A 27,736-nucleotide genomic window follows, 5' to 3' on the forward strand; every position below is an offset into this window, starting at 1 on the left:
TAACTCTTCAGAAACTGACACAGTGTATCTAGTTCAGCATTATCTAACACATGCTCCTTCCCTTAGATAAGGACAAGGCATGTGAGGAATTGTGAATTACGGGTTTCGCTTTGAAAAAGTGAATATGAAGGAACTCATGCCTCTGCATTCAGGGAAAGACACTACAATTAATTAATGATTTATGGATGGCTTTTGTAGATGTTGCCTTTAGCCAAAATGAATTAGAGAAGTCAAATTAGAACTAGATATTTCAATGGTTAGAGGAAAAAATTCATGAAGGAGAAAGGCATGTTAGGTAAATCCTTTGGGAGAAAGTGAGATAGATCATTGCAGCTCAGTGACAAAGCAGGAGCTTTTTTTGGGGGGGGAAGGTTGTGTGTGAACATGCATGTGTGATTTTTAAAAAGCCCCCAGTCTGCTGGTTGGAAGTTGTCTAGGAAAAACTACAGTAACACAAATTATTAATGTTGCTTCTTTATAAAAGTGCGTATATGTTATTTTTTAATCTCTACATTTACATATTAATTATTCCATGACTTTAAAAGATACACAAAAAAATCTGATGTTGAATGCTTGCCTTTTTATTATTAGAGACTCTCTACTCTGAAAATTTATATAAAATGGAAGGGAACTGCTTTCTAGGCAACTGATTATTAGGAAATCTAGACCAGCTTTCTACGTGCAAGTTGGCATTTGATCCTTAGGTTTTCTTTTCTTTTGTTTTTCATTCATAAAACCTTCTTAATTCTGAGTGTCTTAGCTAGGGAACACTTCTTATGGGACAGGAAGGGAGAGGAAAACCCCTTAGTGAATATTATCAGCACAGAGCAGCCAGTTTTCAAAGACCATGACAAAAAGGCAAATAGGTATTATGTCATCACCCATCCATCACTCTATATGTCAGCCTTTCAATAATTCCAATCGACATTCTCGACAGGCTGGTGCAAGTTAAAGGGGGTGTTTGTTTCTAGAAATTGAGTATGGGCTGTCTATAGCCTTTTGTTCCAGATGGTTTTCTTCTGTGTCTTTTCATTTCTTTCTTTTTCTTTCTTTTCTTTTTGGGGGTATTTAATTGAAATACATGCCGAGTTTGCAGACTGCAAAGATCAGAGCTGTTTTCGTCCAGCAGTGGTAACTATGCATTAAACATTTTGATTTGTTTGAGCTTGAAGTTTAGTCCTTTTTTGCCATTTGCTTCATGGAGTTTGTGTATATTTACAGCCTCTGCATTTAATGGCCACATGCCTTATTTTCACAGATGGCCAGTGGAAGACTTTTTCTTTCTCTTAGTATAGCCCGCTTTCAGTTTTGCTACATTTGTCACAGTGCCACTACTTGCAGCTAGCAAGTGCCCACGCTTGGTGGGGAGCAATTATGGTGTGAGTTTTTAAGGAGCTTTTTAAAGGTTTTTTTTTCCAGTAAACTTTTTATGGTTTAATTTTCAAGCCTAGAAAAGCTGTGCATGTTTTCAAACAGAGAGTCTTGTGTTCTTTACATCATTCTGGTAGAGGGGTTAGTGCAGGATGGTCCAATAAAATGAGACACACGGGGCATGCCAAATTGGGCTTTCGGATAGACACCCACAGGCCTCTCTGATGATTGAAATTGTCTATTCATTTAAAGACATGAGGATATGCCACAATAGTATTCCTGAAAAAAGCAAGTTTGAAAACACCATGTAGAGAGTGATCTAGATATTTTTCAAGTCTATTTCTATGTTACATAGATAAAACACTAGAAGAATAGTATAGGATAGTTATGTCAAGGTGATAGGATTATAAATTGACATGCATGTGCCCACATTTCTGATTTTTCTAAATTTCCTATAAGTAAAATAAGAATCACTTTTGTTGTTGGACCAAAAGTATTCTCTTCAAACACCTGATCTATTAAGAATGGTCTTTCCTTTTCTTCTCCCATGTTCCTTTCCTCAGCCCCAAGATCGAATAGCTGCCTTTAAGACAACTAAACATTAAAGCACTAAAATAATTACAGACATTTGCTTTTCAGTTATCCTCTTATATTTGCTAGATGTGATGAATCCCCTTTTGTCATTTATTGCAAACTACTTGAGCAATATGGATTAAAAATTTTGAGGAAAATATTCCAAATTTGCCATGTATTTCAAAGGGTCTCATTGAACCTTTCCAAGCTTACTGCTCCTCCTTGTTTACAAATGAGAAAGACTTGCTTATGGATCATAGGAATAATAATGGCTATTGCTATTTATTTTGTGCTTACCCTTTTCAAAGTGATTTCATATTAGCCTTCAACCTTGTACTTTGATAAGAGCAGAACAGGATCCTATCTTTTCTTTTAAAAAATAAAAATGAGATTTGAGAAGATTACAGGAATTCCAGTGGGAGATCTGTTTTTAAGCCAAAGTCTTGTGGCTTGGAGTTCAGTCTCTTTTCTAATGGACCGTGCTGATGAAGTTTAAGAAAGTACTCAGTGCCTGATGATTAGCTTGTGCCCCAGCATTGGTCACATGTAGGATTCAGTAGAGTCTTGAGGCTTTCTTACAAAAATCTCATTTAAGCAATAACCATCTCCGTGATTTGTACATCGTTCTTCCCATTCTTTGTTTTTGCTGGTCTGCTCCCTTCCTAGATCTCTCTTTCTTCACCACACAACCACTAACCCAGCCACTTCACTAAAGGATGAGCAAGGAAAACAAAACAAATGTGCTCAACCTTATTTGTTTTGCTTCTTGTAAGCAGTGCTGATAAAACATGTGAAGTTTTAGCTGTTGATTAATTGGAGAGTCTAAATATCTATTCAAATCCATGTATTTCTGTCCCTTCCCTTAAAACAACCATGGATAATTGAAAAGTGAACTATAACTCTGATGTGCCTGTTTCTATTCATCAGATCCAGCATTTCTGAACCAAGCCATGACTCTTCAAGATAGTCCAATTATATTTATTTAACTGAGGTAACTACTGGCTACTGAGGCTACATTCATAAGAATGCTAACAGTTTTGTAGCTTTTATTCCATGAGAAGGAAAATTAAAGAGAAAAATTCTATACATTTCCGTAGCTCAATGACTGAGTTACCCATTGTTTATAGAACAATTAACATCAGACAATATTCAAGTTTTGTGTTTACATCTATGCAGCCCTCCCACCTACCGGACATCCTGCGTTGGTTGTGAATTCTATTGTTTTTCTTTGTTGGCCGCCTGTTTTTCTCACGTTAACCCTTTTGATTTAACTCAGTGTGCACAGTATCTGTATCTGCCCTGCTTTGAAATATAACAAGGTCTTTTTTTAGACTTCGGTTGAATGCTGACCACATAACACAAACATTTGAAAACTCAGGTCTTAGTTTTTTCTTTGCCTGTCTTCCCTTTCCTTGGGTACACACCATAAGCACCACTGTGACAAATAAGCCAAGACCAGTATTTTGCCATGACACTATTCATGTGTACCTTCTTTGTGACTGATCTGTTTTCTACAGATTCCTTTGAGTGGCTTTTTTGTGCATTAATCCTCCAGGCCTCAGTGACTTCTTCCTGTTCCTGGCGGTGGTTTTCTGTTTTAAGGACTAAATTAGTAATGTGGAATTTGGGCATATAACTGTGTCTTTCACAAAGTACCTGAATCTGTGACTCTGATTGTCTGTGAGGATTTGACAGTCTCTTCACAAAATACATCTCAATAACTATGTTTTTTCACAATTTGAAATATCTTCCTTGACTTTAAGAAAACGATATGGAATCGTCAGTTATGAATGGAGTGCCCTTACGCTTTAAAACTTAAAAATTTTTGAGAAAACTGTCTTTTATGATAGAAAATATATATAGTTTTATACACTGGTCAAAATCTTTTAGTTTTATGTTAGGAAGTGTCCAGTAAAGTAGGACATAGATTTGCAGGTTTGAAAGACAATGAAAAGGGCCTTGAATTTCCTCTTCAATATTTTTAATATGCCAGACAGGTCGTCATATGTTGAATACTTGAAAATTTTCAGAGAGGGGAAATTTTTTACATTTCGAGGCAGTTCATTTAATGGACAGACACCTCTGACTATTACACAACTCTTTGTGGTTTGTTACATTTCACCTGATAACTTACAGCCATTGGTCAGCATTGTATATCTTGACTTTATATGGCCAAATGCTATCCCCTTTTTCACAAATAACAGGGCTTAATTCTTTTTTTAAATAAGTTCATTCTTAAGATCTTTGAAGATTGGTGCTTTTTACCCAGTTTTCCCATCTCCTTTCTTTTTCAAGGTCCTATGCAATTTTTCTATCATGACAATAAGGATATTGATAGGAACATAATCCAAAGCTTGAGTTAAGTCCAAAACATTATAGCCATTGAATACCCCTGGACTGCCTTACATTTCCTATAGAAAAATAAACTAAGGTCATTACAATATTGTTTTTGTTAATGAATCCATACTGGCTTTTTGCTGACCCTACATCCTCTGCTAAGTGCTCTTAGATAATTTTTGTAACCATCAGCTCTGTCTTTTCTGGAACATATATTACATGCTCAGGTCATTGTTCCTCAAGTTCCTCTCTTTCATAAATTAGAATTAATTGCCATTAACTTTCTAATAGTTCCCCTACTTTAAAATCAGTTTTTTAGGGATGCCTGGGTGGCTCAGTGGTCAAGTGGCTGCCTTTGGTTCAGGTCATGATCCCGGGTTCCTGGGATCAAGTCCCACATCAGGCTTCTTGTGAGGAGCCTGCTTTTCTCTTTACCTATGTCTCTGCCTCTGTCTCTGTGTCTCTCATGAGTAAATTAAAAATTTTAAATAAAATAAAATAAATTCTTTAAAAATCATAGATAGGGAGTCATCAATTTTATGTACAATTCATGCTACTATCTTGGAAAATTATTCATCTGGATGAAGACTTGAATTCATAGAAACTATGTGTTTCCTTCAAAACCATTTCATCTATCTTCAACTTCACAATACTTTTTAAGAAAACATGATCTGCCAGTACATTTCAATTTGACCAGATTGCCTGAGGAAACTAAGTTTCTAAGAAATTTAGGTGAAATTATGCTTCAGAAAACACTTCCTGAAGGTGGTTACCAAATTTCATAAAAGGAAATTAGATTGTGGAACAAAATTATGTGCTCTAATTCATGATTTTCTCCACTAGGGGAATATCTGGATTTTTAAAAAGAAGACATCAAGATTAGATAAGGATGATTTTGTAGATGACTAGACCAGAGGCCATTTATAGACCTTTCCAACCCCTTCGCTCCCATATCTCTATGACTGATTCTCTGATGGAAAATATTCCCAAGGGATACCAAATTTCAGAGTACCAATGTGTCTAGAAATATTCTAATAGATACATTTGCATTTGACCAGAGTAAAATTAGTCAATGATTTCTTCAACTTGGGTTTTTGTTAGTCTTGAAGGGAAGAGTGTGTGTGTGTGTGTGTGTGTGTGTGTGTAGGTGTCTGTGTGTGTGTGTGTGAAAGAGAGAGAAAATATATTTGTATATAATTTATATACAATTTACAAGAAAGCCTTTTCTCCTATTTGTGCTGTTATATTATGTAAGTGGATGGTTATTTTTTAGAAAATGGCATTCTCAATAAGCAAGGGTGGAACCAAGAAGTTGAGGGGATAGACATATGCATTATTTCTTTGTATTTTGCTTATGCTGATGAGAAAAATATCCAACTGATAAATCATTATGACATTATAAATAATCTTTCATCTTCTTTGGTGGTCTGTGAGGTTCACATAATTGGAGGGTTAAAAACCTTTTTTGTTTCATTCTTCCTCCCGTGTCATTAGTATAGAAGTAGACCATAAAAAAGTACAGCCAGAAGGGGTTTAACTGTTACTGAGTCAACATTTGACAGTCACACTCTATTCTGTCATTTCATGCATGTGCTTTTTATGAGTTTTATAGCTTTGTGAGCTTTATTTCAGGGATGTCCATTATGATAGCTGATCCACAGCCCATCTCTCTTTGTGTATATGTGTCTGCTGGGGAGCAAAGCTCATCACTTACACGGATCCCAATTTCAAGGAGTAACAGAGGAACCATTTCCTTGTGCATTGTTTAATCTGGGATTAGGTAACTAAGGAAATATCTACCTCCTCTAAAACAGAGTTTTTGTGTGTTTTTTGTTTTATTTTGTTTTGTCTGCTCTATGAAGTATCAACACAGGATGTTCGCTTGAACCTTTATAAACAGTGAATTTTTAGTTATTTTCTGTATATGTTGAAGTAATGGAATAGGAGAAGTTTTCAATTTAAGTATGTACTAGACCTGTAAACCATCATGCTGGACATCAAATGGAAAATGAAAAGATTAAATACATTGTTGTAGATGACAGATAAGAGAAATGAAAAAAATATCTCAACAATTTTTGGAGTTGTTAGCAAAATTCTCCTTTTGAATGCATATTTGTTCACTACTCTAGCCATAGGGGAAAAAAGGTCATAACCATGGCAAGTTATTTAACACTGAGATTGAGCTAACTATTCCTGTAATTCATATATGTTAGGAAGAATCTTTACTTTTTCAATTTCCCTCATTGCCTTTTTCCCCTGATATTAAAAGCATAGATATCTTGATTTTTTTTTAAGTTGATGAGAATCTATCACTATATTTAAACCCCATTTACAAACTAGGATTCTGGGACTCAGGGAGGATAATTGTCTAAAGTAACATAGCTAATACATATAACAGAGTTTGGTTAAGGATTTTTCTGATCCCCAAACCCATTATTTCCTTACGGGTCATTTTCTATATTTTCAAATATATCCTCTTCTCATTAATTCTTATGGTCTTTTGCCATCCATTCAGAATGTACAGATCTTTACTGACTACTTCTAATCAACTCATTGCTTACATCTCTAGATATTTCTTGGCTTTCCTTGTTGATTTCCACCATAGCTTGGTGTCATGCACAAACAATACATGTGTTGTTTTCAAATCAACTGAATAAGCCCCAGAGCCTAAGACCAGCTGCCAAATTGCCTATGTGAATATTAGCACAGTAATAATACTTCTTTAAACGCTGGGTTTTAGAATCATTTTTTGACCCCCAAGATATGTATGATCTAAGACATTGTTTTCTTCTGTAGATGAGATACAACCCATTTGGATCCTAGTTCCAGTTGACATAGGACCAGAAGATTTGTCAAGTAAAAATAGACTTAACCTAACATTACCCCTTGATCTCAATAACCTACAGTATTGTATAAGATTTGATTAGCCAGGTAGGAGTCCTCATTCTAAAGGAAATCTTATTGTTATCTGATTGCTAATTTGTATTCAAGAGAGAAAGCGTACAGGTAATCTTTTTGATCCTTATTTATAAATTATGAAGACTCTTTCACTTTGACTACTTTGTAGTAATTAAAATGTTTGTACCCTCTACTCTGAGGTTACTCAGAGCATTTCAGAGTTTTAGCAATAATTTCTTTGAATGTGCCTATATTGGTTTTATTTTTGTTTTATTTATGATAGAAAAATGGTAGAGGAGAGAAAATCAGTGATTCTGCCAGTTTCAGATCAGCATTTGGATAGTATTGAAGAGCAGTAAAGTAAAAATGCTATATGGGATTTGTGCTGAAGAACAGTGATCTTAAAGTGGGGGCATAAGGTGTTCTCTTTCTGTACAAATTCTTAAAATGTATTTTTTATTGGAGCCAGATGTGACTAAGATTCTAAATTGGTAAAAAAAAAAAAAAAAAAACTATCACTTGTGCCCATCAGCATTTTATCTGCTTCCCCAAATTCAGTTTCTTAAGTGTTTCCCATTTTCAGCATCTTCCCATGTACCCCCTTTCTATCTGATATCAAACTGCACTCATTTTGCTTCTGCTGCCTCTATTCATTCATTCATTCATTCATTCATTCATTAAGAGGGGAGGGATAAGAGAGGAGGGGTAGAGGAAGAGAGAGAGAATCTCAAGCAGGCTCTAAGGCTAGTGCAGAGCCCTATGCAGGCAGAGCTCCATCTCACAACCCTTAGATCATGATGTGAGCTGATATCAAGAGTTGGACACTTAATCCATTGAACAACCTAGGCGCCCTCAGGTACCTCTATTTAGAAAAGGTTAATTTAATTATAGGAGCTTTGAGAATCAAAATATTACCTTTTTTTAGTAATGTTGGCACATTTGGAAAGAGGCTTTCAGTAAAGATTTAATCCAAGGAACAGAATCTTCAGTGGTTGAATTTTAGACATGATAGTGCATAAGTGGACTTTTTGGGGAAGGGGACAGCCAGGGATGGTGGAACTGGAAGGAGTAGTATCAGAGGAATCTTCTCAAGGTACCAGCATTCATGCTTTATAACATTTGGCTGATTTTTTTCTCCTCCTATATACCTAAATAGATTGAATTTAAAGTTTTGAGAACTATTTTTAAATTCAACTCATTCTTATGATGTTTCAGTATATTATCTAAACTCCTATCCACATAAAGATTTATATATACCCCTGTACATAAGAACTAAATATACACTTTTATTTGCTATAAAATCAATATTAATATGAGATTATATGGTAATTATTTGCCACAGGACCATTGTATTTTTATATACTGTATATTTACCATATAACCACTTAGGTTTTAGTATAGCCCCCTTACCTCAATTCCTTCTGATCTTCTGAATTTATTGTCCTCAAGGGTTTTTAAAATGTGCCAATGTTACCATTTTTATTTACATGCTGTTGTAAGATGTTTTAATTAAAGGCACACACCACAAACCCTCTAATTCCTTCAGTCACATCCCATTTCCCTGTTCACGTATCTGAGAATCAGCTCTGCAAAGGATCACAAAAACAGTGCAGCTTACCCTGTTGACTTCCGCTGTCTCCCACCCATAGACTCTTGGGAAGTATTGTCAATTCCATTTTGGGTAATTAATTAAATAATTTTATTATACTGTGTACCTTAGGGGTAGATAATTGGAGGTTACTTACTGTAAAAACTCATGGTTAGTTTCCTGACCTCATTTGCTAATTTTAGCCTCTTGGTAAGATGGCACTAGATTCATACAGCTGAACTCAGAACCTTAGAGGTCACTCAACATCTTGTCCTCTTTCTACTCCAATTGCCTTCATTTTGCTTTTTCTTCTGAAAAGACTGCTTCAGAATGGAAAACTCTCTCTAAAATATATAGCATTATTGCCTTATACACAAATCAAAACCTGAGAGGCAATCCATACCTAGAACATTCCCCCAAAAATAGTTAAGTCTTCATTGACTGGAGACTATCATATCATGTTGATGGAATGTGTGGTTTTTTGTTTATTTTTAATGTAACTGTCTTCTATTTTAACAGCTACATTTACTATAAAGAGTCTGTTAAGCTGGTGTCCTTGATGCTCCTGTTCTCAGCTGAATATATACAGCAGACTCTCTCAGGAAAAGAAATCCAGAGCATATAAAGCAGCTGAAAATATCAATTTCACACAAACTAATTGAATCATATCCTACATTTTTAAATATGTAATTTATTTCAGCTTAGTACTATGTAATCCTGTAGAACAAGAGTTGATATCAACTATTTTGTTTCAAATTTCCCTGCTGTGTTTTATACTAATTGACAATTAAATATTTTTTTACTAAATCATGTACAGACTTTGATGAATAGGAGCTCCAAAGCCACTAAATTGAGAGAATTTTTTATCTAGTACATACAATTGTAATACTGACAAAGATTTTGCAGAAATAAAGCATGTACTATATTAAGAATATCAATACCCTAATGGTTCTTGGTGGGAACATTAATTGGGCCCTTTACCTGTAATACAATTATCTTAAATAGTTGATTATTTTCTGTGAACATTTTATTGTGTCAATAGCTATCCTGCAGTATATGTGGTTCATTTGTACAGTTCATGATGGTGTTCCTCAGAAAATGAAGTAAATGATTATAAAACAACTTGAGAAAATTTTATGAAATCCAATAGATGCTTTTCTTAAAACTATTTTGGAACCAAGTCATCCTCAGAGCCATGATGGAAAGTGTTAGAAAAAGCTGTAAACCTTTCATTGTATGCTTTTTCTTGTCATAAAATCACCCAATTACTTAATTGGAAATAGTTTAATATCTCATGTGGTTTAAATTGGGTGTTATATTTTCCTTGAAAATAATTTAGTTTGTAATGCCATATTCTCCATGAATTCAAATGATACACTGCATGCTTTTAAATGACTTGATGTCTTTGCAGATCTAATTTTGGTGTATTTGTATCTCAAATAATTCGCCAACTCAATATTTTGGCTTAGCAATCCAAATCAAATTGTGGTCCAAGTAGCAGGCACTCACATCGAATGTACAGAGACTTGACAAGCAATTAGCAATGAATATTTAAACGTCTTCATTACCCTTGCATGAGGAATGCAGATGGCATTTAGGGAGGTGGCAACCAGAGGGCACTACTATGAATTATGTTTCTATCAGTTGGTCACCTGACTATTGGAAGACTTTCTCTGGGCCCCATGCCACTCCTATACTTCTACTGTCTGGCTAAAATTAAAGGCATTCCAAATGTTGTAAAACAGGTTGCTTTCATGAAATTTCTCTGCACATTTTATGATTTAGGAAGATTGTCTCCAAGGATCCCAGCATATATACCCCTTAGGCGTACCAAACCCAAATGCCAAGACTGTACTGGGGATTCTAAGAATCAGAATTCCTTCAGAAACCCTGCTGATCATTTGCTTCAATTACCTCAGCATAATGTGCTGAATGTGCAAAGGTGAATAAATCAACATTCTGTCCCTCCCAGAAGCTAATGTATTATATATGGCCCAAGAAAAAAATGTCTTTGAATAATTATAATTTCCAGATTGAGCTCTCATTATAAATTTCTTTTTTTAAGGAAAAAACAACACTGGAGAGTCTGACTCAGCAACTGGCAGTTAAACAGAATGAAGAAGGAAAATTTAGCCATGCCATGATGGATTTCAACATGAGTGGAGATTCTGATGGTTTGTGAAAATTGTTCATATATATTCCAATAGTGTGCAGAAGTGTCAATTTAGTGCCAGTTAAAACTACTAAAAAGTATATATGATAGCCACCTTTACCTGATCATTACAATAAGTGCTCACATGTACTGAGCAGTTCCCACGTGCCAAGCAATCTGCTGAGTGCTTTGCATAAATCATCTCATTAATTTCTAGCACAACCTGTGAGATAAATACTATTACAAACAAAGAGATTAACCCCTGGGAGTTTTGAATCATTTTTCTCCAAGATAACAGGGCTGTAAGTACTAGAGGCAGGTCTTGGATTCAAGATGGCATGATTCTGAAGCAAATACTCTTAGATACTCTTTTCAAGCTTTAATTTGTCAAACTCTGACCAAAATCCAACACTAAATGGACATTTTCAGGATGTATATATATGTATATATATATACATTTGCATTTTGGAACCCTTCACTCTTACACTGTCTACTATACAATCAAGTGTCCTCCCTCCCCTTTATAACCCAACTAAAATGCCAGTTCACAGCCTCATGCTTTCTTTACATGCCTCGAGAGTTCTGTTGTCTGCATCATTTCTGAACCTCCTAAACATCCCCAATGACAACCAATTAAATTGACACTCTAATTTTAATAACACAGCAAAGAGAGAAAAAGAAGAAAGCACTATTCCTGGGAACTTCCCTCTAGTGTCAAGTGCTGTACAGGCATTTTGAGAGCACTGTCCTCAAATTTGTTACTATTGTAGAGAGTTCCCTGCATATAGAAAAGACTGCACCAGAGCAAACCATTAGGAAGCATACTTTAGGGCAGAGATTGCCTTGAATTCCCCAGAATACATAGTTGTCTACTCTGTGCCTTGGGCCAATTCCGCTTTTAAGTCCAGTTCTGTCCTAGCCAAGAGACTAGCCAAATTTGAGCATTTAGCCAGATAATTTTATCAAAACTGAATTTTATTCAGTTGGATATCCAACAAAAGTCAGTGTTTTCCTGGCCTGTTGGATCCAAACATTTACTTCTATCTTCTTCCTCACTTGGCTAAGATAAACCTGGCCTAAGTACACATAAAGAGCTTGTTTAGCTTTGATGAAGTTGCCTAATGTTCATTTTATTGCTTATGTTGCTGTAAGGTGTAAGAACAAGAAAAAGCAGATGTGCAAATGATCATTTGCTAGTTACAACCTCATTCTAGAAAGATGTTGCCATATATTAGCACTCATTTTTGTCAATAAAAAGACAATTACCGGTAATAACACATTTCATAAATTTTAAGTTGTATTAGCATGATAAAATATACCCATAGTAATCAGCATTAAAACATCAAGATTTTGTTGCTGTTATTTGTTAAATTCAGTCATGCTTGTATGCAAATATTTTCCAATCTTCATCAGACCAAAGAGCATACTATGAATGAGAAATAATGTGAAACTCCACCAACAGGTATGCCGTGTTCTTGTTTGCTGCTCTAGAGGTCTTTAGGTCCAGGTTATTTTGGTTGATTCCCATTCCTTCTAATTGAGAAAAGACAGGAAGAGAGATATGAGGGAAGAAAGAAAAAGCAGCACTTTTATTAATGATACAACCTCTAGAAATCCCAAATTGTTTCAAAATTTTATATGCTACCAAAAGAATACACCTCTTCCATATTTCCTTATGACACCCCTGGAAAACTTAGTATCACAGTTCTGTGTTTCTCGCTGCTCCTCTTGGTCTTCTTTGCCTAAACTCAGGTATCTCTGGAAGCTGTTTACTCTGGTGAAACTATTCACAAAGTCACGTGAAGCCTAGAGGGGCGAAGGAAGCTCCCAAGGGTTCCACTGTGGCTCTTGGTCATGTTTTATCATCATGAGTCTTGCAAACCAGAATGGAACTTACAGTGGGTCCCTTTGCATAACTTTAGACACTAGGGAGAAAATTCAGGGAAATAAATATATTATTTGTTTCCCCTAAATATGAGGCTGTGAACTTCTTAGGAAACCATAGTAGTGTAACTGTTCTTTTTTTTTTTTTTTTTCCTACCATTTTTAGATACCTTCTGGGGAGTAGGCTATCATTAATGTGTCAGCATAGTTCATGCATTTATTAGCACAAAATTGCCAGGAAAAGCCAAACACGTTACAGAAGAATTTCTATATTGCATTTTAACCTCAAATTTTTATTCAGCAGCATTTTTGTTTATGTTACTTCAGGAGAGAAAATGGACATGGCTACTGTTCTGGCTGTCTTTAGGTAGCAGAGATATATCCTTACCTGTGGTCATCCATCATGCCAAACAGATTAGCGTTTCACAATTTTATGAAATCCTTCATCTATTTAATATTTCTATGGTACCAGAATGCCTATTGGTATGCCCCAACTATTCTCTTTCCAATTTGCGTCAAAGATTACATATTCAAGTTTCTTGTGTCCTCTTAAAAATTGATGGTGACACAGTCCATAATCCATTGAATAAAAGGAAAAATATATTAGAAATGGATTAAAAATGCAGATCTGACAATTGCCACTATAGGGCTTATCATAAAAACTTCATAAACAAGCATTCTGTCTCAAGAACCAAAAGTACTCTTATCAGATGTACTTTTTATGTTTATATTTTAACAGACTTGAATACATATTTCACTAGACAAATATTCAATAACAATACAAAGGAGAGAATTACCAAGTCTTAACACTCATACAAAGCAATGTTCCCTATTTTTAGGAAGTGCTGGAGTCTCAGAATCAAGAATTTATAGAGAATCCAGAGGGCGTGGTAGCAATGAACCCCACATAAAACGTCCAATGAATGCCTTCATGGTGTGGGCTAAAGATGAACGAAGGAAAATCCTTCAAGCCTTTCCTGACATGCACAACTCCAACATCAGCAAGATATTGGGTAAGAAACATACTAATGGTTATGTGATGTATGGAATAAATGTACAGCTCTGCTTTCTGCAGCTGTTGAAAGGTACTGGCTTTGGAGGCCAGGCAGTTCATGTGATCTGCTTATCTAAAAAATAAGCACCATTAATTGAGGCTTTTCTTCTGATGACAGATATTTTATGTGTGTTGAGAAATAGGCCTAGTTTTGTTTGTTTTTTTAGCTAATTTAGTTGTGTGTCTCTATACTTATTTTTGTAATATTTTCTCTCCTTTAAAATCTAGAAATATTTTGTGCTAAGACTAAGAAAAAGTTATTTTCCTGTGAGCCACTTGATAATGGTATTGACTATATTTATTTTTTTCCTTTGGATTATAGTATTCTTCACGTGGTAGGGATGGAGGTATAGGTGATGATTGTTCCGGGACTAGAATTGAAAATCAGTTTAGATTGTCAGGACACAAGAGGATGTAGCATGTGGTGCAATTTTTAATTTATACTTCACTATTTGCCTTACATACATAGACACTGAAGCATACAGAAAAGATGGGTGAGAGGTAAGGGTAATGATTATAAAGAGGCCTACTGTATACCAGTTTATGTCCCAGATAGAGGAAGGGAAAATTCCATTTCCTTTGTGCTGTTCACTTGACATCATCATCATCTTCATCTTCTTCATCTTCAGATGGTGTGATGGCCAGCTACTGGATAACCTAACTTACTCTCTGACTTCTAAGAGCTAAACAACAAAAATAGAATATGAACACCTAACTCCAAATTTGGGCTTCAACAAATAAGTAACATTTCTCTAAGTTAACTAAAGCTTTATTAGAATCCATAATGCACTTGGAATTACATGTATTTAATGCAAGTATGGTGTTTCTTTTATCCCTTTACATTAAGTAACTGATCATCTAAAAGTAGTTACTAAACATACACATGTGTTTTTATGCTCCCATATTCTCAAATTCTCATATTACTCTGGGGGAATAGATGCCACTCAGTCCACAGTGTACATTTGTAATGAGATCAAAACAACCAAGAAAATAAAGACCATTAACCACTTAAATTTATGTCTCAATTTTCATCTAAAATGATTTTGAGATCTTTAGATTAATATGATTGCAAAAGATAAGAGTATGTGAAGCTTAGAAAATGTGAACATTTACGGATAAAGGAAATGGACATTTTTTACATCTCTAAAATCTCTAATCTATTTTTCCTTTTTATGACCATATCCTACCTTCCATATGAAATTTCCCATTTTTTAAAAGATGTCACACCTGTTCCATTTGGGAAAAGTCTAGAAAAGAATAAAATATTTTATGTAAGCATAAATTTTAATGTATCCATTATCACAAAATTAGAAATCCCAAAATGTCAAAATGAGAAAACTAAATACTAAGATTGTTTAAACTATCTTTATATCATTCAGTACTTTTGTCTAAATACTGGAAAAGTGATAATCACTGCTTAAAACTTTATCCTAAGTAAAAGAGAAATAACAGTTTTGATGATATGAAATACTTTAGGAAATGCAGCAAAAGATTTTAGAGGAGACATGTGACTAACTGCAAGAATTTCTTTCTGGGTTGAAGACAAGAATATTAGAATGACCGTATGATTACAACATAATGGACTACATGAAAAAAAGTGCTGCCTAATTTTAGACTTTTCCATAGAATTGTGTTCATTGAAGATATAGCAGGAAAAAAACTACAGAGGTGGGACCTGAGGTTTGGGACCTCAATATTTGGTCATTGCTTCAAATAAATAAGTGATCTTCAAATATCCACAAGATCATTCTAACTGGCCCATTTCTTATAAAAGTACAAAGAAAGCTTGATGTTTTCCTCTTTACTGATTGTTTTGGATAACAGCCTCCGACAGCATGCTGCTAATTCATTCTGCTTAAAACCGGCGCTTGAGCTGGGTTGACATTTTACGTAGTCTCTGGGGATCCTAGTTGACATTTTAAAGGGCTTCTAAGCATTTTATAATACCCTAAAATCTGGTTTTAATAAGCCATTCTGCTGAAATTGTTAACATAAGGAATCACCTTTTACTGTTTGGCGCTAGATCAGGGGATGGGGGACATCTTTTTCTGATTAGATATACAGTAGTTGGAGTAAAATGTGCAAATTCATTACAGACCCCATGGAGATGACAATGCTGCTCAGCTCAAACTTCATTTTTATTGTATTGCCAGATTTAGAAAGGAAAAGAGTACTTTCAAGACTGTTTTTGTTGTTGTTGTTCTTATTTTGAATATCAGATTTTTTTTATTAAATATTCCTCTTTATCATCAGGAGAAATACCCAAATGTCCTTCTGCATTTTTCCATTGTAAAAGGCCAGTCTTTTGAAATACGCAGTGAGCTTTCTCCCTATATGTGGTCCAGGGTAAGCAACCAGCCACGCCCAAATGAAGTAGATGTTTTCATCTCTTTTGGAGAGACCTAGAAGGCATATCCAGAGTGTCCCTGGGTTCACATCGTAGCTATATACACTGGATGTGGTACCTACAAAGCCATTAAAACCAAAACCAAACCTGTCCTTTGGTTGACCCTGTTCAAGAGTCATTACTAAAAAATGAAAACTGGGGGCGCTTGGGTGGCTCAGTCCGTAAAGCATCTTCCTTCAGCTCAGGTCATGATCCCAGGGTCCTGGGATCAAGCTCCACCTCCGGCTCCTTGCTCAGTGGGAAGCCTGCTTCTCTGTCTCCCGCTGCCCCTCCCCCTGCTTGTGTTCTCTCTCTCTCTCTCTCTCTCTCTCTCTCTCTCTCTCCCCCTCTGTCAAATAAATAAAATCTTTAAAAAATGAAAACTGCATTTGCCACCAAATCAAAGCACTATTTGTTCTGCACTGTCATAAAACAGAAGAGTTAGCCATTTTGCCAACCTACAGACAGTGCGTAGGCTACTTAATTCTCCATTTTAAAAAGACATAACCATGAGATGGCCAGCTTTTAAAATGTAATTTAGGATTCAGTGATACTTCCAGGGAAATTACATTATCAAATGTCTAAATATTTTGTGATACCAGTTCATTCTAGATTTAGGAGCCAATTTGAGAATTTACACATCTTTATTGTATATGTATCTTTATTTTATCTTTATATAAATATATATCTTTTATTTACCATATATATGTGTGTATGCGTGTATATACATATATATTTTCCTATGCATTTCAGCCAGATCAACTTTCTTTAAGTTCCTCTAATCCCTCTTTCCACTTGACCATTCTGTTCTTCCTCCACAGAAGGCTCTTCCTGGCTGATTCCTAAAGGAGTCACAGCAAAGCCTTCCTGACCCACAAAAGATTGATCTCAACTTCTTATCATGGTCTTATAGCTTCCTGTACTTTCCACAATTGTAATTAAAATAATAAATTTTTTAATTAGCTGCTTAATGTATTTTCTCTCCACTGGAATATGAGCCTCAAGAAGATAAGGAACATGATGATTCACCACTGCATATCCAATAATTAATACAGCGTGATGCACATAGTAGGAAATCTAAAAAGAGTTATAACATTCTGAGGCAGGTACTATGAGGCATAAACAATCCCTCTCCTTAAAGAAATGTATTCTTTTTGAGCTTATAGAACATTTAAACTTAGAGAAGAACCCCTAGCAAATCCTATTCTAAATGAGAATGCTAGTTTCTTTGTTCTGTCTAATAATAAAGCTAGGACATTTTAAAGTCAACCATTATAGGTCCATCTTTCAGTGTATTGCTTTGATTCTTAAGTAAATTATTTCTGGTAAGCTCACTTTGGCACTCCCTGATCTGAGGTTTAAAATCCTATTGTACATACTTGTAAGAAACTTCCCAAAAAGAATTCATTCTAGTACAATAGTATTATAGCTTTACCTGTATTTGTATTTGCCCTGAGAATAACATAATGGTTTCCAGCACCTCTAGCGAATAATGTTGGGCAATATAGAGTTTGAGATTTTACCTACAGATTATTGGATGTGGCTATTTAAACACAAGTTGGAGAAAGGAATGGAAACATAAACTCTATTATTTGAACCATAATCTGGATTTCTGTAGTAAATAGAATAAACTATAATGGCTGTCTATATTGGAAAAAAATCTGTTTATAAATTTTTGTTAATACCTCCATGGATATATCCACCCAGGCAACATCTGTTCCAATAGGAAAGAATTCTAAGGGAAGAGTATCGTCCCTTATTTACCGTATTTCTTTAATACATATAACAGTACATGTTGAGGAATTGTCAGAACTTTTAGGGAAGAACTGTTTATCAGTAAGCTATTTGAATTTGAGATAATGGAATTATGGTTGAATAATGAACCCATTCGAAAGCCTTAAGATCTTGCTTAGATAACTTTGGAAGGCAAGTAAAGACTTCCCTACCAGAACACATTTGGTAGGGAACTCCCAATTCCAGTTATTTTGGTCTTTGTGCATTTGAGCAGAGTTGAGCTGATTACTTACTGATAAACACACTTCATCTGAAAATAGATTCTCCTCACATGCTTAAGAAACATTATTACCACTACTACTTTTACTACTATACATAGCCACAGTCATAGAATCAAAGCTTTAAATTACATTTATATTGAGAATGAGCATAAACATTTTTAATTAAGCTTCGAACATTTTTTTCAATCCTAGTTGAATTCAAACCTAAGTCAAAAATAAAAAGAAGGGGAAAATCAATTGGGATTGATATTATTAATGCACACTATGTCACAAGAAATTACATCTTTATATATTATTGAAAGTATTGAAAGTGTTTTATTAAGAGAAAAATCTGACCCCATACATACTTATTGTTGTAATTCTGACCTCTGCTAGATCAGAGATAGGTGGGTCTAGGTATGTAAAAACATACATTGTAGCATACTTTCAATTACATCGAACCCGAGTTTGAGTCTCAGGTTAGCAGTTTAATAGTTGTGTGACCAGGGATCCCTGAGTGGCACAGCGGTTTGGCGCCTGCCTTTGGCCCAGGGCACGATCCTGGAGACCCGGGATCGAGTCCCACATCGGGCTCCCGGTGCATGGAGCCTGCTTCTCCCTCTGCCTGTGTCTCTGCCTCTCTTTCTCTCTGTAACTATCATAAATAAATAAAAATTAAAAAAAAAAAATAGTTGTGTGACCTTGGGTAAGTTACTTCATCTATTTGAACTTCAATTTTCTCATCTATGGAAGTAGGTATAAATGTTAATAACTACCTTACAGGATTACAGTGAAAGGTAAAAATGAGACACTTACATAAAGTTTTTAGCACAGTATCGAGCACACAGTAGTTACTGAGTGCATGTTCATTAATATATATTTTTTGTAATTAAAGTTTTAATGAAATGAATTTTTAAATGCAATCATTCATGAAAGCAGACTTAAACATTTTGAGGAGAATTGTATATAACATATGTTAGAAACCCTTGTAGTAAGTAATGTGCCCCCATGTAAAACTACTCCATAACTAGATAATTAGCCACAGATTGAAAATGTGTAATACATTTTTGCATAGCTTTTTAGTTCACAGTTGAACTATATCATGATGTACCATGGAAATGAAAGGTATATTCTTTAAGTTATCCATGAGCTTTTAAATATATGATATACTCAGTTGGCTAAATTATTAATTCCAGCAAGAAAAATAAAAAAAAAATAGATTGCTCCGTGTTTGTATCTTTGGATACACAGTTTCATTGTGGACACAGCCACCAACACCTCTGTTCTCATGGGATCTCATCTCTTGAGTCGTAGTTTGCTAATCAATCATATTTTTATGTCTTTCTGGGTTTGGGCCAACATTTTTACTTTAGATTTTCTTGTTCTCAGTTCTACCTTTTTAGGAACCTGAGCAGCTGTGCAAATTGGTATCTCAACCTTCTTTTTCTCCCAGGATCTCGCTGGAAAGCTATGACAAACCTAGAGAAACAGCCATATTATGAAGAGCAAGCCCGTCTCAGCAAGCAGCACCTGGAGAAGTACCCCGACTACAAATACAAGCCCAGGCCAAAGCGCACCTGCCTCGTGGATGGCAAAAAGCTGCGCATTGGTGAATACAAGGCAATCATGCGGAACAGGCGGCAGGAAATGCGACAATACTTCAATGTTGGGTATGGGCCTTTCTGTCTTTTTTTTTTCATAGAGAATGCTTCTTGCTATATGTAATGGGATGTGAAACATAGTTGTTTGGTTGCGAGGCAGCATTTTGAAAAAGATCCTGACTGTCCCCCACGTGCTCCTGACAAAGAATACCTCCATACGAAGTGACTCCAAGCGCCTAGAACAATGGCTCTAGCATGAACTCTCCTAACAACGGGCTTAAAAATAAAATATCTGAAAGTAAATAGTTCTGAAGTTCACTATTGAAAACGGAGAAGTATCGTGGGTTCTTTCCCTTGTTGATTTTCATTACTTCCAGGGCTTCACATTGACAAGTTCCACAACATCTTTGTTGAGATAATACAACACAAAAATGATTTCAACAGAAGTGTTTGCTTTTGAATATAGAGGGACTTGGGTGCTATCAAGGCACACCGTGACCTTTGTAGATCTCGTAGTGGTGACTCTATTTAGAGCACAACGGTGTTGTGAATGGGAGAGCTTTCTTCTGAATTAAGAATGTAGCTCTCAGGAGGTTTTACCCTGCTTCCTATGGCAAGGCTGTCTATGATGTCCTATTATGCTGCCTGCAACTTCATGGCTTCTGCAGAATTTTCTCAGCACAGAAATAAAGATGTTCATATCTAGAACAGAAGTCAGTAAGATTCCGGAGAGATACTTAGAATAATAAAATACTATTCTGAAAATGGCCAGAGGATACCTTAGAAAAAAAAACTTTTAAAGTCTGCCCTGTCCTCCCTGGAAAGAGCCTGCCTGCTCTGTCCAGTGGCCTCTGATTTATATCCCAGTGCCTGACTCTTCGCAAAGCTGAGCATGAAACCCAACACTGAGGAAATAGTAAACATATGAATGAATGAAAGAAGGCATAACTGAACATCATCTATTAATCCCTTCCCACAAGGACCAGCTACATAATTTGTAGAGCCCAGTGCAGTGAAAATGTGGGGCTCCTGTTAAAAAGTTTAGGATTTTAAGACTGCAGGCAACAGAACTTTAAACCAAGCATAGGGTCGTTCCAAGCAAAGGGCCTTGTATAGCTGCAGAGCTGTACACCCATGAGGCTGGCCTGCTTCCTATCCCCCCAACTATTGCAGGGACCAGGTGGACAATGTGATACGGGTCAGTTCTGAGCAATAAGTTTTTATTTTGAGAACTATCAATATTTTAGGGGTTTTCCATGAAAATTGCATTATCTTTAATTATTTCTTAAAATGCTGGGTGTTACAGTGGAGGAAAAATGAACTTGGGGTCAAGTTCTGCTTAAGCTTTCTGCATCTCAGGGTTTCTTTTTCCCATAAAATAGGATAGTAATAAAACCATTATTTTAAGAATCCAAAAGGTAACACATATAAATGCCTTGTGATCTGTAAAGCACTATACAGAAGTAAGGTATTGACATCACAGAATTGGACAAACTGAGCAAGTTCGTTATCTAGTAAAACCTGCATCTAAGTTTCCCCTCACCCACGGTTCTTTTTTGGGGGGGAATTCCTCTCTGCAGGCAACAAGCGCAGATCCCCATCGCCACTGCTGGTGTTGTGTACCCTGGAGCCATCGCCATGGCCGGAATGCCCTCCCCTCACCTGCCCTCGGAGCACTCAAGCGTGTCCAGCAGCCCGGAGCCTGGGATGCCTGTTATCCAGAGCACTTATGGTGTGAAAGGAGAGGAACCACATATCAAAGAGGAGATACAGGCTGAGGACATCAATGGAGAAATTTATGATGAGTTCGATGAGGAAGAGGATGATCCAGATGTAGATTATGGGAGTGACAGTGAAAACCATATTGCAGGACAAGCCAACTGATAAGGGCCAAAAGATTGTTATGACCTTAGGACTTAAAGAAGCCCTAGCTGGTTCATCCTTACCAGTGGCCAAGCACATTAACTTTCTCATACACTGACTGTTACTTTAACTGTTAGTCTTAAATAGTTGGGACATCAGCTGACTAATAGACCTCAGCCTCAAAAGGCTTGGAAAGGAAAAAAAAAAAAAAAATACAAGCAAACAACAATATCAACAACAAGAGATTGAAATAAGCTATGGGTAAAATAATGCCAGTAATTCAGCTGCTACATCCAAGCACTGAAGTCTTACCCGTCAACTTTTTTTTTTTTAATAAACTTTATGGCTGTTTGTTCTACAATGTTCTAGAAATTCTCACTCAGGTACACAGTGCCAACAAGTGGCTTGTGAATGTGTTTTGTTGTTTTGTGCTACAATTTTTAAAAAAGAAATAAGTTTTGTTTTGTTTTTTGGGGTTTCTGGGTTTTTTTCCTTTTTCTTTTTCTTTCCTTTCCTTTATTTTTTTTTAATGCACCTGACAGAAAAAAGAAAGATGAATTTCTCTTTACTTCTCTCCACCTTCTCCATCTCTATACTTTAAAGATGGAAGTCTGTGCATGGGGGGGAAGAGGGAAAAAGAGCCTGTTTTTAACTTCCTTGCTATCCACCACAAAATAAGCAATTATTTTCTGTAGAGGACTTTCTTTACCTATTGCACACCACACTACATCTTTGAGCAAGTGCCAAATTTGTACTGAAGTGTTGACCCAGTTCTTTTTTTTTCCTTTCCTTTTTCCTGTTCCTTCTTAAGTTAGGACAGTGTTATATCTTAGACAATCCCTTGAAAAACCTGAAATACCAGCAGCTGGTGAGATTTGACTTTTTTTTTTTTTTAAATGGAAACTGTAGGTGCTGTTCTCAGGTGAAAAGAGAGAGAGAGAGAGACATAAGAAATTTAGAGAAAAAATATTTTCTGATCTTGGATTTTTGTGTGTATGTATGTGTGTGATTATGGTACTAATAGGAATAACATTGAACCATTGTGAGTTAAACCCACATCTGGGGATGAAATCCCACATCCTCCTAAGTGACTGGTCTGGAAGCAACCTTGACCTTGACTTTGCACTTCAAATGACAACCAAGATAGGGCTCAGAAATTATATTTTTAAATTTCTAATATGATTATTGGATGGATCAAGCGGCCCTGTGTAATAGAGGTGTGCATGTATACATGGAAGCTACTAGCAAACTGTTCCCAGATGTCCCTTCTTCCTGGTCAGTTGGTTCCACTAATGTTTGCTACTTAATGATTTATGTTTGTTTTTCCTATTGATAACTTTGAGCAAAGCAATCATTGTTTTCCTTGAATATATTTGGCCATTTTCCAGAAACACAAGATTAGCTTATTTCTTCAACATTCCATCCTTTCCTGATCAGGAAATGGAACTGATGATTTTATAAGGTATTTTTCATCTCTCCATGAAATGAGGCGGAGGCCATTTGCATTTCATAACTGTGGGCCACGTGCATCCCATACCATAAAAAGCAGGATTTGATTAAAAGTCATGGCAGCCCGACAAAATGGAGCCTGGCTGAACCCAGTGATCCTCACCACTTATCTTCCCTCGCTGTATGATGAATCCACTGAAGTCCAATTTTTGGTTCCAACAGTATGTGCAGAGAGCAACAAGTGATGGTGACAGAACTGGTTATTTAGGTTTTGCCAGCCAAATGCCAAGGCAGTTATAGGGCTTGTACAAATAAATGCAAAATCATTTAAAGTCAATTGCCATTATTTGTACTGAAGCATCAGACAGTAAATACTCCAACCAGTAGCTTGGATGTGCTATGGTTTTCACTCCAGTCATCATTTGCCTATCCCACCGCTCCAACCTGACCCAAAAGTTTGAGATTTACATATAAATAAGAAAAAAATCCTTTTTATTTTTCTCTCTCTCAAAAGACTTGCTCTGGGGTTTTGCTTGGAGGAGCTGATCATATCCTGCATGTCAGAGATTTTGTTTCGTTTTCTGTTTGTTTTTGATGACTGTATTTTCATTTGAACTGCCTCTTTTTGCTAGTGTTGTAATGATGATGATGATAAAATAATAATAATAATAATAGTAATAATAATAATAATGGTCAGCTGTTCCCAGATTAGTAAGTTATGTATAATTTATTTCTCCCTCTCTATTTTATTCTCCTCTGATTTGGAAGTACAGCCAATAAGCTGTTAGATATTTAAAACAAATTTCCATCTTCCAACTCATATATATATATATATTTATACACACACACACACACACACACACCACACACATTCACCCACACAATTTTACTTCTCCTTTAATAAGTTTTCTCCTTTTTAAAAATTTGGCCCCAACAATGTCAAGTTCTGGTGTTTCATACAAAGGAGTGAATAGGAGGGTCATGTTCAATCTTAATTAACTTATGCTCTCATCACTCATTTAGTTATTTAATTGCCACAGTCATCTAGAGCCAATTTTTTGTTTTTATTTGTTGTTTTTAAGCACTCTGGATAAGGAAAAGAAAATAGACACTCGTTTTATATCGTTACTATGTACAATGTGAAAACAGATTTTTAAAAATTTGTTCTTTGTCTTTGTTAACAAATTCTTTCTGACTTATGTGGGTTCACCTCTCACGTTTGCTGGATACTTATTTTACACCACGTTATAAAAATGCTTTGTTTTCATTTCATGACTTTGGGCTACGAGAATACTTTGTTTTAGCTCCAGGTAGATGCCACTGAGGGCAATCACAGGCTGAAACCAATTCTAACACACTTACCAGTGAATTGACAAAACACTTCTGTTTGGTCTTCTTTGTTTGTTCTTTATTTTGTTTTATTTGAAGGGGAAAACGAAATTGTTAATGGTGACCTTTAACTGCTGAAATTCAGAAGTTAATTTTATTTAGTTAGGTTTATGTCAGAGACACTACACCACGCATGGACGAAAACAGGAAGTCCAGAGCTTGGCGTTCTGTTCTCTCATTCTGATACAGAATTCACTGGGTATTGCAATTTCTTTGCCTTAGTTTTCCCCCAAAAGAAAACAACAACAACAAAAAATCATATTGATGTTTAAAGTGCTCTGAAGTCATTTGATAAAAGGTGCTATGAATAGCAACTTACTGTGTTAACACATTGCCTTTTTGGCATTCGATTGGTTTATCATTTTTGTAAAGGATCCTAAAACCTTGTATTCTTTCTCCGTGCCCCATGGTGATCAAAAAAGCTAAGGGAGAGGAAATGAGAGTAAGATCAAACTGAAATGAAGATAACATTTCCCTTCTCTATCCTTTCCTACCTCCCTGTTCATGTATCTCTGTCTTTCTCTCTCTCTCTCTGTCTCTCTCGTTCTCGTGCACACGCGTGCACCCCTCCCGGTACTGAGGAATACTCCTGCCTGAACTCTCATTTTATGGCTATTGTAACCAGTTCCTACAAAAATAGTCATTTTTTAATAGGAATCTAAGAGAACATCACTGGAGAAAATAAGTTGAAGTTGCTCATTTACAAGTTACCATGATCTGGCTAGTTACTGCAATTGGATACAACACAAAACTATTCTTCAGTACATTTATACCTAAATTAGTTAAGTCAATTTTTAACATTTATTTGGCATCTGCATTTAAGAGTTCACCACGAATAACATCCCTCCCAAAGAACATAATTATTATTGAAACCAAATCCTCTTATAAGGAACAAATATAAAAGAGTTTTCTTTGATGAAATTATTTCATAGCTTTGATTTCAGAGTAGACTTTTTCCCTTAATTCATTTAAAGAAAATTATCCTTAACTATTTTGTGGTCCCAATTTCAGATATTTTCTTAATCCAGAAGTTGTTACTGTTCCTAGAGGAAATCTCATATAACACATTTAAAACATCAAAAAATAATTACATCTTCATTCATCCTAATGGGTAAATTATTGAATTGTAATAAACAACTGTATATTTACAAACAGGTTTATAAGATATTTGTCTATCAAGTTCATAGTAAAATAAAAATTATGGGGTCTGCAAGGAAATTTATGAAGCCCACTTAAAGTGGTTCAGATATCTCTTTGTCTTATAGGGCATACGTTTTTGTTTAGACAGGCTTTTACAGTATTTAATTTTAAAATTTCCTGTAACTATCAGTTTCCCAAGTTGAAGATGATGTTGTGTTAAGTTTTCTACTGATTGATTCCTGTCCTTCCCAGTGTTTCTGTCACTGGTTCACTAAAACAGTATTTATACAGCTCCACTGGCTCTAAAGCTCTTAGTCCTTCTAACATTTCGGATTTTATGAGTAAAAATGGGAAAAAAGTAGAAGAGAGACAATCAAATGCCTGGAGCTTAAAACAAAGTATGTGCAACCTACCATCTCACTTGAAATTTAATAAAATAAATAATTATGTAAATACAACATAGAGTTATAGATTTATATTTTGTTCATAACACATAGTGTAATATAAGTTGTATATTTTCATGTTTTTGGTTTTATGTTACCATTCATGCCACAATAAAAATAAAACAGGAGTTTATGTACTCTTAAAAAAAAGATGTGGGTTGCCACCAACCTGTTTTTTGTTTGTTTTTTGTTTTTTGTTTTTGCATTCTCTTTTTTCAGTATTACTGCCATGCAAGGCACCAATAAAAACAGCAAATGTGTTCTTTACCTATTATACTGTGTTTCTTTTTCACAATTCTTGTTATGAAGGTATAATCTTTAGTTTTATTATGGAAAGAGTAAAAGTATGGAAAATAATTTAGATTTCAATATAAATAACCCCACTTCCTGAAGTTGACTTTGAGAGCTAAGGAGTTAATTCTTAGCGGTGGACGTTGCAAGAAGGACCACCAGACTTTTTTATAATGCATCTCCTCATACAGGGATCTAGCCTCACTATAATGTCAAAAGATACCACTCTCCTATGTAATTGAGTCTCATACACTTTAAAATCCTACAGCCTGAAGCACTTTTAATATTCTTTTCCTAAGCTTGATGCTATCGTTGGGGCAGGGTTTCTACACTTTGAAATTAATATTTTATCTTGTTGTTTGTATAGAAAAAAATGTAAATTTCAGATTTTGAAATTACAAGGAACTGTAATTTTCACCTTGCTGGCATCTAATTTAGAATAATGGACATTTCTAAATTGTTCAACACTCTTACATTAGCTCTGGATTCTACCTTCAACTTTTTAAACAAATGTGAAAAACAAGAAGCCTCCTTTCCTTCCGATGACCATTTTTGCTCACCTTTTCCACCGTATAATGTTTTTCTATCCTTATAGTTCTATGTGTAACAGGTTCCTGTAGGCGCTTTTGTTTGTTTCCTTGGTTGGTTGGTTGCTTGCTTGCTTGGTTTTTAAACAAGTATCAAGATGCTGGATCAGATGGTACCTGGTTCAAATGAAAAGAAGGGAAGTCTATAAAGAGGATATTCTCTACTAGTTGTAATCCCTTAACCGAAGTATTTTACAAACTCTGGTCCATAGACCACCTGCTTCAGAATTAACTGTTGAAAGTGTAGGTTCCTGGGCCTGACTCCAGATGTAGTGAATCAGAATCTCTAGGGATAGAGCTAAAGCTGTGGTTTTTAATGAATCCAGATAATTATGCTGCATGCGCTCATCTTTCAAAACCACCAGGAGGTGGGGCTATTTTCCTCTGCCATTGACTATAGAAATGTCAAATTTTTCAGATCCTGCTGCCTACCATACTTTAACCTTCAGCTTCTCTGAAAACCTTGAAGGTTAGGGTCAGTGAGAGGCAAGAATTTGAGATTAGAAAGAGGTCTCCATCTGTCATTTCATAGATTGTGTTTGGATCCACCGGCACCATACTCGTCCATTATCCTTGTCTCTCTGCTCCGGCATTGTTCATGGGCCATACAGGAGGCTTGAGAGTACCAAGGGAGGGGCACACTGAAAATATAGCGGAACCACACAAAGCTACACCCACTTAGTATTTGCAAAACGAGATGAGGTTCTTTTGAAAAGAAAATTTCCACTGAAGAAGT

The 27,736-nt window shown here is 35.7% G+C and overlaps 1 protein-coding gene across 22 annotated transcripts in view; it reads left to right on the forward strand.

Annotated features, from left to right (window-relative positions):
- The window catches only part of SOX5 (SRY-box transcription factor 5), a 1,002,640-nt gene extending 976,251 nt beyond the window's left edge, over positions 1-26,389 (forward strand). For all 22 annotated transcript variants that reach the window (XM_025455370.3, XM_035707446.2, XM_035707449.2 and 19 more), the window contains 4 exons: positions 10,833-10,941; positions 13,643-13,816; positions 19,691-19,907; positions 21,419-26,389. In XM_025455370.3, the coding sequence (XP_025311155.1) occupies positions 10,833-10,941; positions 13,643-13,816; positions 19,691-19,907; positions 21,419-21,722 (804 nt within the window). In that variant the 3' untranslated portion in view covers positions 21,723-26,389. The remainder of the gene's footprint in view (positions 1-10,832; positions 10,942-13,642; positions 13,817-19,690; positions 19,908-21,418) is intronic.
- Positions 26,390-27,736: the final 1,347 nt, after the last annotated feature.

Source organism: Canis lupus, chromosome 27 (assembly GCF_003254725.2).
Source record: "Canis lupus dingo isolate Sandy chromosome 27, ASM325472v2, whole genome shotgun sequence".
Classification (NCBI taxonomy): Eukaryota; Metazoa; Chordata; class Mammalia; order Carnivora; family Canidae; genus Canis; species Canis lupus.